This window comes from Condylura cristata, unplaced genomic scaffold (genome assembly GCF_000260355.1).
Source record: "Condylura cristata isolate star-nosed mole 26May11 unplaced genomic scaffold, ConCri1.0 scaffold00005, whole genome shotgun sequence".
In the NCBI taxonomy this organism is placed as follows: domain Eukaryota; kingdom Metazoa; phylum Chordata; class Mammalia; order Eulipotyphla; family Talpidae; genus Condylura; species Condylura cristata.
In genome coordinates this window covers 27,895,236-27,907,861 of record NW_004567106.1, presented here as the reverse complement: position 1 = coordinate 27,907,861, position 12,626 = coordinate 27,895,236, and the positions used below count along the sequence as shown (strand labels likewise).

The 12,626-nt window shown below is 39.0% G+C and overlaps 1 protein-coding gene across 1 annotated transcript in view; it reads left to right on the top strand.

The window, feature by feature from the left end:
* The window catches only part of JAZF1 (JAZF zinc finger 1), a 133,281-nt gene that overhangs the window by 87,708 nt on the left and 32,947 nt on the right, over window positions 1-12,626 (top strand). The window contains exon 2 of the mRNA XM_012721073.1: window positions 1,503-1,699. Coding sequence (XP_012576527.1) covers window positions 1,507-1,699 — 193 coding nt within the window. The 5' untranslated portion in view covers window positions 1,503-1,506. The remainder of the gene's footprint in view (window positions 1-1,502; window positions 1,700-12,626) is intronic.

The window sequence follows — 12,626 nt, the reverse complement described above, 5'->3', positions numbered from 1 at the left end:
TGCACTATTATTTCCTCCTTCTTTATAAATCATCACCTCTGATAACACAAACCCTAAGCATTTAAGGCAAAGCATGTAACTTTATTGCAATTCAATTTGAAACATGCAATCCAATTTATAGATCTAGATTGTATTGCAGAAACCATTGGAAAAATGTGTCACCCATGTTCCAAATAGAAAAGATCTTTAAGTCATTCTAACTATTGTAATATTGTTTCATGTTTAATCGACTCTTAAGCTACTAGTAGGCATTAGAGTGATTTTTTTGCTTCCAAAATTTCATAGTGTAATGGAGACAACTGCTGAGGAGTTTTATAGGCAGCTTGTAAAATGACTTGAGTAAAATACATGTTTAAGTACGGTGGGATCATTTTATGATGAATTGTATTAAGGCAGTCAAAACATAGTTGAAGACTTGAAGAGTATGTGAAAATTGTTTCTTTGCCTTGGGGGGCGGGGGGCACAGGAATCTGCTTTATTGCCTGAACACTTTAGACACTCAATACTAGGATATCTATCACCATTTTCAAAAATGCAGCTGAACAAGTCTGTCAGTAATACAAAAAGTTGTTGCAATTCTCCACATAGTTTTGAAACTTGTTTTGCATGAATTTAAGAAATGTCAGCTTACACAGTGAGAAAATAGTTGGAATATTACTAACATCAGAACTGTTGAAAGAATAAGTTTGAAGTTTCCAAAATGATGCAATCAGGAAAAGTCATTTTTCCTAGGTGAGTACTAATTCGCAGCATAAATAAATCCTTAGTACTGATCTTATTCCATGCACAGTTCTCTCCCACCTTCTTGAATCTGAACAGACTTATTCAGTCATTTTGTGATTGTTTACTGAGGTGGGCTTGTTCGTGTATTAGAAGCAGGTATGACACCTTTCCAGTATGCTAGGGAGAAAAGACCTTCATCAGTGAAGAAAACCTTAAAATCTAAAGTAACATCATGAGAGCCCAGAATAATACAGAGAAGAATCTGTTTTCATGGCAGTCAGGAGGCAGGAACAATAAATAGGACCAATCTAGAGAGAAGAATGCCTCTCTACCTGGTGTAGTTGGGAATCTTTGAGCAATGGGCTTTAAAAGATCATTTCATAGGGCCCTCCCTGGTGGTGCAGCGGGTTATCACAGCACAGAGAAGCTAAAAAAAGCCACTTCCGCATGAGTTCGATTCCCGCCTGCCCCGGAGGTGACCACATGGCGTGGCAGACCTCTCTGACCCGCCCATTGATCCCGTCAGCAGCATACTTCATCCATCTGTCTGTTCTGCCCCCCACTTTGTCTCTGGTGAGGCCTCTTGCTGCCCCTGAGCCTCTGGCCTGTACCCCAATTCTGTATGTACAAATAAATAAATCTTTAAAAAAAAAAAAAGATCATTTCATCATGTGGGAAAAGGGAAGCTGAGGTGTTTTTGACCTACGAACAAACTCTTTCCCCATAAGCCCTCATACTCTGGAGAAGACGCTTGTACTTACCTTCCCTTTTCGCTGCAGATTCATGACAGATGCTGCTCGCCGAGAGCAGGAGACACTAAAAAAGAAGATTCAGCCAAAGCTCTCGCTGACCCTGTCCAGCTCAGTGACTCGAGGGAATGTGTCCACTCCACCACGCCACAGCAGTGGAAGCCTTACTCCCCCCGTGACCCCACCCATCACCCCCTCCTCTTCATTCCGCAGCAGCACTCCAACAGGTGAGTGACTTGGCTCTACCCCCTTAGGTGGGGGCTGGGGAAGTGCGTGTGTGTGCATGCGTGTGTACGTGCATGTGTGTGTGTGCACGCATACACTGGAGGCAAAAGAGGACCTGAAACAGTGATTCAGGGCCATCTCTGTAGAGCCTGTTGATTAATTCACCTGTTGTTGTTATTGAAGAAATATTTATTGTTTATATTATGTGGATGATAATCTTCTGACATTTTCTCAACTTCTACCATTTATATGTATGGGTGGAATAGTGCAGTATCTTGGGTTTGTTCCAGGGAGTGTAGGCAGAGGGGTGAAACAGGCTGCTATGGGTTTACTACTGTCGGAGCTGATGATAAATGAGTACCTAAGGATTCATTACACTGTTCCCCTATTTTTTGCTTATTTTTAAGTTTCTCCTGGAAAAAAAAAATATTCTTAAACATTTAGAGTGCCTCCTGGGTGCTGGGCGCTGAACTGCAATATGAGCCTAAGGACAGCTCCCCCTTGTCCTGGCTTAGTGAGGCTTAGTGGAACATGTTGGCATTCCAGGGGCTCAGCAAGAAACTCTAGTCTTTCCCTCCCAAATGTGAAAACAACTGAAAAATAAAACAAGAGTCAGAGGTGCAGATCAAATATAATTTTAGACTGCAGAATGGCATTCAGATTATAACTACTGGGTTTCCTAGCATATTTTCCCTGAGTTTTATTTCCTAAACTGCCCTGTGATTAACAAGAACAAACTCCAAGAGCATCCTGGGTCCCCACAGAGCAGACTCAGCCCCTTCTCCCAGCACAGAGCTCCCTTCAGTCACTGCTCCCCCACAGGGAAGAGTGAGTGCAGATCCTGGAAAGTTCCCTCCTCTCATTTCCATCTGAAAATCACAGAATATTTCTCTTCTTCCAGGAGGAGTATAGACAGGCATTAATCAAATAAATACATCAATAAATAGAGCATTGTAACCAGGCCAGTGCCACACAGAGCGCAGTGATAGAAGACCATCCAGAGACAAGTTCAACCCAGTCAGATGAGTCAACCCCAAAAGATGAGTAGAAGTTGAGGGGAAACAGAGGAGCTGATGTTCCTAGATGCCAGCAGGAACTGTTCTGCAAAGCCTGTGTGGGTTAGGCAGCTGGCTGGTGCCTAGATCCTGAAAGTAAACCACAGGTTGTTGGTTGAATCAGCAGGGACAGGGGCACTGTGCATCTTATTAAAGAGCTGGTTGATTTTAAGAATAAAGAGAAGCCACTTACTATCACACCATCTTCTTTGTAGAATTGTTTCCTTGATCTGGGATAAAAATATTTATTTTCTCTTACAGTTTATATTTTTCTTTCATGCATCTCATCTACGGAGGTGACTATGTTAGAATTTCTCAAAGTGTGTGTCAGAATATTATTTTAAATAAACAGTAGTTGGTAGAAAAGAGATTCCCTAATAAGTTTGGGGAAATAAAGATTTAAACAAAGTTAAATTGATTTCTTTAATACTGCAGGGCTTTAATGTGCATTGTTATGCCAAGACAAAGATTCAGTAAGTTTCTCAAACTTATTTGCTCCCGTATGGTTCCTTTTTTTCAAGGAGTATCTCAGGTTCTCATATTTGTGGACAAGACATCCTGTGCTGTGTCGGGAGGGGGCATTTCAAAGACAGAATAGGCAAGGAAGGCAGACAGGTCAGAAAGCCTACCTTAACTTCTCCTGTCACAAATCACCAGTAATGACCACGCTATAGGTGTTGACCCCACTACAGGTGTTGGCTCAAGAGTTCAATGTGATAACGTATGTATCCACCCAGTCTCCAACAAATGTTTGTTCTCTGGACCAGATTGTTCAGCTAGTAACTTTAGGAACAGAGTCAAGGTCCTTCCTCTGTAGAGAGTGAACTGTTTCAGATGTATTGGGCATCTGTTCATTTCTCTAGAGAGATCGCCATTTTTCCCTTATATGTTATTCTGTGAAGGTTCTCTCTTCTAAGATCTTTGTATAATATTTACCTTGTAAATCTAGGGAATGCCATTGAGAATGTAGTATAAGTCTACAGTCCCCTTTCTAGGTATTTCTATGAATATTTATTCATATATACTATGAATTATGGGGGCAGTTTTATACCTGGATGTGTTTTATACCGTACTAAATATGGACAGAATCACAGCCAATGCCAGAAAACTATAAATGCCCAATTAGTAACGGGTACCCTAGAACCCAGTGAAAATAAAGACAGTTTGAAGGTGAGAGCTTATTATTTTTCATGAAAGAATGTTTGGAAAAAGTGGAATCATTTCCTTTTCCTTCAGACATAAAGAAATCTTTCTGACACCTTGCCTATTTTAGCAATTTCCCACTGAGAGAATTAATTTATGTTGTGGTAAAGATGTATCATTTTCACTCTGTCAAGCTCATTGGTAAGTTATTTGCTGCTTGAAGAACATTCCATGTAAACATAAAAATTAGCAGGGGAAATGGTTTGAGAAACCCCACCGTGTGCTATGTTGATTGTGTACATTTTCCAATGTTTGAAATGTTATTTTACCTGTAGTTACAGAGATCAGCTTATTTTTCCTATCTAATGTAGCTTTAGTCACTTTCACTACCATGTTATAAATAGTATTCCAAGCTTCTACCTCCTAAATTCACTCTTCGAAGTTCTATTTTCAAAGTACATTCCTGGTCCAGAAGTAATAGTCATCTTGTAGAAAATTTTATAAAATACTTTAAAAAATATACTGCCTTGCCTAGACTTCACTCAGTTCAACTTGATCCTAGACTTTTGAGGATTTCCTAGGACCAAGATTTATTTTGTAATTTCTAAACTCCAAAAGAATCTTCTCTTATCCTTTTTATTTCTATCATTGCTTACTTTTCTTTATATATGTACATATATAAAGATTTTATTCACTGAATGGAGGCTTAGAATTTTTTTTTTTTTTAACATTTAGTTTGTTTATGGATACAAACTAAAACTGGTGGTGTAGGCCAGACTTACTGGGGGGCGAGGTGAAGTAAAGGATTCACTAGAGACAAAGTGAGGAGCAGAACAGGCAGATCTACTGAAATACACTGCTGAGGAGAGCAGTGGACATATAGGAGAGGTCTATTGCACCATGTGGGTCAGCTCCCTGGCTAGGGATTGAACTCATACTGCACTGGCTATTAATAGCTTCATAGTACTGAAACTTTATCCCATGTGCAAACAGGCCCCTTATAATGATTTAAATCATGAGTCAACAAACATTTTCTAGAAGACAGATATTAAACTCTTCAGGGTTTGCTGGTATAGAATCTCTAGCTCCGCTTCTTAATTCTGGTGTTTAGTAAGAAAGCAGCTGTGGAACCACATAAACACATGGGCATGGTGTGTTCCATTAAAACTAAAAGTTTTTAGAAAACTTAATTTACAAAAATTGGCTGGATTTGGGAGTATTTACACCAGTGAAATTGGCAAACTGTCTCCCCAGTTTATGGTTGTACTACTGTTTTATCTTTTCAGTATTTATCCATTTAGCCTTATTTAGTTTGTAGTTCAAGGGAATGTGGTCTTAATTGTGGCTTTGAGTAAACTTAAAGCAAAAGCCAATCACCAATAAACAATGACCATTTTAAACAGTGGATTACTTTGCAGCCAACAATGTCACTATGAAATGACATGCAAAGGTGTCAGTTTTTAAAAAATCAGTTTTTAAAATTGTATAGACACTGTGATCCTAATTCCCCCCAAAAGTAAACTCTGGTTACCCTAATATGATAGTGTCTGTGGCTTAACTAAGTAATTTCTTCTTTCCGCTCCATATTTACCCACTGAATCTTTCAAAACAGTGACTCTCAATCTGACTGAAGATTGAAATCATCATGAAGTGTTTTTAAGTCTTTGCTGATTCAGTTAGTGAATGAGACTTGGGCATTAGGATTTAAAACAAAAAAAACTTTCAGACTAGGTAATTCAAACTTATATCCAGAGTTGGAAAACCACTGTTGTCAAATGTGACCCGTATCACCACTGAGTGTTTTCTTGCTTGGGTTCACATAGCTCCCTCTTGCCTGGAGAAAGGTTACTGTAGGCCATTTGCTTAGACTCCAGAGATGAGTCCAATGGGACTGAACAGATGCTCACTTATGTCTTAATGTAGAAGCCATGGAAAGTGTTGGCTGGATTTCTGGTTATAATAGCATTGCATAATCTCTCTTGGAAAATATTTGTATATATATTTTGGCCCACTCACGGGAAAAAATTCAAGTATTAAACGAGAGAGGCGCCCAAGGTAATTAAACCAATTTTGGGGGGTTTGTTTAGGCTGCGTATTACGACCATGAAGTCACAGATTATATCGATTAAAGCTTAAACTGAGTTTCTACATTGTGTTATTTCACTTCCTATTCATGTGTCTCCTCTATTTGGCTTTCTAGGAGATTCTTAACATTCCTCTGACTTTTGAAACAAATTATTTGTATTTATGAGGATTTTGAAATTTTCAGGGGTTATAGACAAACAGTGAGTAATTTAAAAGAATAAAGCATTGATTTTTCTCCTCAGGATAGAAATTACTTTGTGATTAAAGACTTACAGAACACAGAATTTTGTTTGAATTTAGAAGCTCCACTGAATGGGGTTAAAGTGAACTGTTCTCCCACCTCCTGCCTTCATTTTTAGAAAAGAAAATTAACCAAAATACTTAATAAAGGCAGAAAACTTTAGAGAAAGATAACTAAAAAAGGTCTAAACCAACATACCTTTCCTTCACCCCTACTTCCATCCCACCCAAAAGAAGAGAGTGAAGTAAAAGAAAAACCTCAGGGAGAATCCTATTTAATGGTGGAACAGGAGAAAAGAAAGGTAAACTATTTCATCCTTACTAAATATTGTGACCTATATAGGGATCCAAAGTCGTGGTTTGGTATTTCTAACAAGTTGCTCCTAACGAGTTCAATACCTGGATGACTTCTAAGGACCATTTTCTGTAGTCTTTCTATTTTTAAAAAATCGCCTTGATTTCTATTACCCTTTTCACAGAAATGTGCTGTCTTATAACTGGAGCAGGAAAGATGTTATTATATTACCCGCCTGATGGCATGTTCACTGCCACCAGCATGCCTTTCCTTGACCTGTAGTGTTTTCGTTTGTTTATATACTACTATGTTCTAGTCCTTTTCCTTTCATCTTTTTTTGCTTCACTTACAAAGCCTTTATTCTGCTCCTGAGGGTCAAGGTTCATTCTGTCTTATGGCCAATTCTCCCTTACCCACCATCTTACATGGCTGCTTGTTTTTGATCGCCTCTTGCTCCTCAGTGTTGGTAGAATAAAGGATGGCAACAAAGAAATAGTATTTCATTACTGTTCCACAACCACACCTCATATGAGACCTTCCCAGACAAAACATTCTCTTGATTTGAAGAAAATAGTGAAATTTATGGTGATCTGTAATGAGTGGATCTTTAATAACTCTTTATATGGCATAAAAGCCATTCACATACACCATTACTGGCCCCACTTGAAAGGCAGAAAAATTGAGACTCATTTAAATAATGCACCCTACTTGAGGTGGTTGCTAAGTGAAGTAATCACTGTTGTCCACAGTGCCAGGACTGGACATCTCTCCATTTAACAAATTAAGCATCTACTTTGTCATAGGCACTGTGCCTGGTATGAGGTATGCAAAAAAGCACAAGGAATTGTAGATTAGAATTTACATACTTTAGTAGAAGCAGGTTATACAGTGTATTGGACAGACACTGAGCATGATGTATGCACAGATGGACTATATCATCAGCACAGATGACTATAAGACAGAGATACAGGTCACTCCCTCTGTGATGTTTTAGTACCATTATGAGTTGTATATTCACACCCACAGAATGTCTTAGATATTGTAAACCAGTGTAGATTCCACAGGATTTTGAATAAAATGGGATCAGTGGGAAAAAGTTCTGTGGCAATGTTTTATAGCCCAAGATCATTGTGAGATGTCAGCTTAGAGAATCATAGGCAAACCTGGAGATGGTAACAAAAAATACAATGTAAATCTGGAGTTTTCTGAGTCACCTTCCAAACCTAGAAGCTTAGAGGGCAAGAGAGATCTAGATTCAAATCTAGATCACAGAGATCTAGATTCAAATCATAACTCTGTTGCTCGAAAGCTGGGTGGTCTTAGAAACTTTCAAGTTTCAGATTCCTCATATGTATATTAGAGGCAATTCCTCCCCCGTTGTGAGAACTGATGAGATAAAGATGGGGATAAAGCAACTGCTTGTGTTAACACCGCCACTCTGAACTCCAGTTGGAGGAGGACCCCAGCTTGAGAAGCCCCCCTTGCCCTCAGTACTCCTGCTTAGTGAATACACCCATGTGTCAAGGAGCCACTGGTCTCCAGTGGTGGAAATGGCAGCTGTTGTTAGCTTAGTGAGGGCTTCTGGAAGTAGCTATAAAGCATGTTCAAAACTAAGAAAACATTTTTTGCTCTGAACTGAATTCTGTCCTTTTGGGAAGACCCTGTTTCGCCAGCCCTGCTGCTCGTGCACGTTTGTGGATGGTCTGCTCTAACCTCAGAGAGGGCAGGTTCCAGGATTGTGCCTTACAGGCAATACTTGCCAATGAGCTGCTCTGGGTATCAGCACATTTTCAGAGGAAAGAAGAGGGGGTCATACCTGCAAACAAAATATCATTCCTTGCTAGCATTAACACAGAGGCTGTTAAGATAGCTACTTTATGACTAGGGATAGTAGAAGTAGAATTAGCAAGTTTATAGATTTTGTATCTGGCTTTGTTTTACTGAGAGTAGCAATAATAACGTTTTCACTATGGAAATGCAAAGCACTAGGCAAATGGAATGTTGTGTGCCTCTAACAGAGGTGCATCAGGCATGCATTAGTTAGTATCTTCCCAGAAATGTGTGTCCTTAGGCAACCTGTTCATTGTGTGAACATCACGTTATCTAGGTGACGCAGGCTACTGGCATAGTCTGTTGGGACCACGTTTGTAGAGGAGGTCCTTCCTTGATAGAAATGCCCTTATGCAATGTGTGACTGATGACTATACTCACCAACAACCCTTTCCCCTCTTTTGGTGAAGGGTGTGCCTATGTAGGCCCAACCACCATCATAGATGCGCGTGGGTAGTTTTGTTCACTCACTTTGGGGCTCTTTTACATTTTCATTGGCTTTAGGATGTGGAAAAACTGAACATCTCACTGAGGAGATAATTAATGTCATAGGATCAGGTGAAGGGCATCTGAAGGTCTACAGGACTGGGTGTGTTTTGACTACAGCTTCTCAGAAGCTTCCTGAGAACAGCTGAGAATGTCCCCACAACTGCTATGAGAGGAGATGGCCTGATGCTGGTGTTCCAGTTCAGATGATGAGACCTACAGAGGTCATCAGGTGTCTTCAGGGCTCCAGACACTAAGGGATACCAACTAACACATGCTACGTATTACCCAAAAGGAATGAAAGCATTTTTCTACGAAAGACAGGTTAAAGGGTGTACAGAGCTGCTTTATTAGCAGTGACCTATTAAGTTGTCCTTCTGAAGGTATAGGGATAAAGAAATTGTCATCTAGCCATACAATGGAATGCTCTGTAGCAATAAAAAAGAACAAAATAGTGATATACCCCCAAAATGGATGAATATCAAAATATGATACTGAGCAAAAGAAACCAGACACAAGAGTACATTTGAAATTCAAGTACAGACAAACTGATCTATAATGGCAGAAATCAGGACAGGAGTTGACTTGGGAAGTAGGAGGAAATGTAGCCACAAGAGAACTTTCTGGAATGATGGCTGTATTCCTTATGCGGACTGAATGTTGTTTACACACACTGGTTGAATTATACTTTAGGATCTGTGCATTGCGCTGCATATGTTTTACCTTGGTTAAAAAGAGGAAATTGGTGGCCCAGGCAGAACAGGACCCATAACTTCACCCACTCCTTGAAAGAGCAAATCACATTTCCTCTACTGTAAACAATTCATTTAAGAACAAAGGAAGTAAATACATCTACTAGGTTAAGGAAGAAAAATCTCTGGAATTTCCTCTTCCTGGAAGAAAGACAGTAAGCGCAATCCTTTATTCTCCTCTTTCTTAGCTTAGAAACACTGAAGAATATAACCAAGTAAAATCATTCAACACATATTAAAACAGATTTTTTAAAAGTGGGGTAGGAAAAGAGGAAAAACAAGGAAGAGCTAGTTGCTAAACACTTGGTCCTCAGACTCAGAATTAGTTAATGACTAAAAATTATAGCAGTACTCGAAGTATTTTGCTTTTTGTGAAATACAGTGCTTTGTTATATTGAGAAGTTTACAGAAAAGAATGTTAGTTACTCAGTGTTTATACTCAGTCGAAACTACAGATGAACCAAGTTTGTATAATGGGCTGTCACTTAATAGCTTGTTTTCAGATTAAATATCTGCAGTAACAGATCAATAATTTATCTTCTCATAAAAATATCTCAGAACCTACCAGTTTAGACCACAATTCTGTGATCTTTTAAAAATTAATGTTCATACAAAGTGACACTTCCACTTTGTTTAATTTATGTTTAATTATAAACCTACATTTCATTTCTACTATTAATTAGGTTATTGTTTAATCAAATTCAGAAATATGTCCACTGTCAAGAGTTCCACTCACAAAGATCTTTACAGTCATATTTCAACTGGTAGAAGTAGTTTGTGGCAAGATTTTGGCCCCAGATTGGTGCTGCTCATTCTTTGTCCCAGCAGGGGACTGTGCACCAGCCAAAAATGTATCATGAAAGATGGCAAGATAAAGTTATTTTAAAGGGCACACATTAAGGCTGTATTCCTCACCTCCCTCTCCCCACCGCCTGCCCCAAAGAACACAGTCTCTTTAAACTGAAGTCCAGAGCCTCACACGTGTGCATGTGCCAGCACCCATCAGGCACACTTCTTAGTAATTTTCCTTTGGAAGCAAATTACCACAACCCAAACATGATCACTTAGAGAGACTAGCCTGGAAAACGGTGCAGATTCCACGGAAAGAAACAAACACTTGCTCAGTCTCCAGTGCACCTTCTGAGGTGGTGAGTAGATTTAACACCTGATGAGCTCACAGACCCACCAAATGTGTACATTTCCAGAAACCCTTTTCTTTTTCCCTCCCAGCATATTAAAATCAGAGAAGTTCTTTCATCTTTGTGGGTATCACAGCAGCAAACGTATTTAATGTCTTTTCCATGTGGGTCTAGTTTTAACAATAAAATGATACCCAGGCACTCCCAGCTGCCCAGCATTAAAGAAAGAATGCAGAAAAATGAGAAAACTTTTAATTTGTTCTTGCTAAAAAGATAATCAAGGTCCAGAATCTCCCCCCTCCTGTTCCAGGGCTTTGTTCATACTTCTTGGAAATGCACTAAAAAGGAAGTGGTATTTGACAGGAAGGGACAGACTTAGGCAGTGGAAAGCTCTCGTGCCAGGGACGGAAGGTTGCTGGTTACCCCTCACGTCTTCGTGCCAAATATTCGTTGTTTCTCTCTGGAAAACTGGATGCTGGTGTTAGTTTACATTCATCAAACCAGCAACAAGTTAGTGTCACCTTATCAGGTCAAAGATGTGTTTTGTACTTCACTAGCTGAGTCAGTAACTTTTTTTCCTAACTTGTAGGTTCAGGCTCCCTTTGGTATAGAAACACATGTAGAAATTCACCCATGAAAAACTAAATGTGGTTGGAGAACAAAACTGCCATTATATCCCATGCGTTCTGTTTTGATACTCACCTATTTTATTTTCTTTTTAAAGACTTTATTTTATTTTTTTTTAAAGGCTAAAAGACAGCCAAGGTGTTCCAGGTACTTACAGATACAAGCATGAGGTATTTCAGAGAAACTGCTTTCCTCTTGTCAATATACTTTTGAGTAAAAACGCAAACAAATGACCACAAGTAATTAATTGATTTGAATAAAATAACTACAAAGCACCTGCCATTGTCAGTCAGCTCAGATGTCTGCTTGCATTCCTGATTGGGTGGGGATAGAGAGTGGGCTTTAATTTTCAGACAGATACATTTTTCAGTTAACATACTTTTTTAAGGAAAAAAATACAAAATCGTATTTCTCTAAAACATAGTGGAAATGATATGTTCTGTGTGAGGTAGGCTGTGTAAGTATAGTGGAAATGATATGTTCTGTGTGAGATAGGCTGTGTAAGTATATTTAAAAGTGTCTAATATAAAATTCTTGCCCACTTTTGTGTTCAAAGTCTTCCTAAAATTTACCTTGATAAAGTTAATTTTGGCAAAGCACTTAAATGCTGTGACTAGTATTTCAATGCCTTTTAAAGTGCTTGGAAAAAAATATTTCACGAAAGCCACTTGGTTTCAGTAAAGCAAACGTGTGTAATTTAGAATATGCTATCTTATACCTATCAGAAAATTATTTAGTTGACTAAGAAAACTTGACAAATGATTACATTTTGAAAGCATGAAATTAAAATGTGTAGCTCAGCTGTGAGCTGTTCAGCTGCAGGGGTAAGGTGGGCAAGAGCCTGGTGCCTGGAGCTGACTGAGATGCTGGGGCTCCTGCCACATCTGTGGGCAGCACACTGCAGCCTGGAGGGGTGTGTCCTGCAGGATGAGTCAGCCCTGTTTGAAACTAAAACCAGAACATTGAAATTATGAAGTGGCTATAAAAATTAGAGTTCATTTTTTTTAATCTATCAAAGAAAAATGTTTCTGGAATAACTGTCATAAGTATGCATCACAGAAACATAAATACACCTTTGGTAATAAGACACACTACTTGGCACACAAATTGTGAATTAAGCTTCAGTGGAATCTAGTTAACATGTCTACAAATAACCTATAGGCCCATGTTTCCTAAAATAAATAATAAATATCCTCCAAAAGGACTTTTCTTCTCTCTTTTTTGCTTCTCAACAAAGATCTGTTTCCTGGCATCGTCAAAAGAAGGGAGTTTGCCAA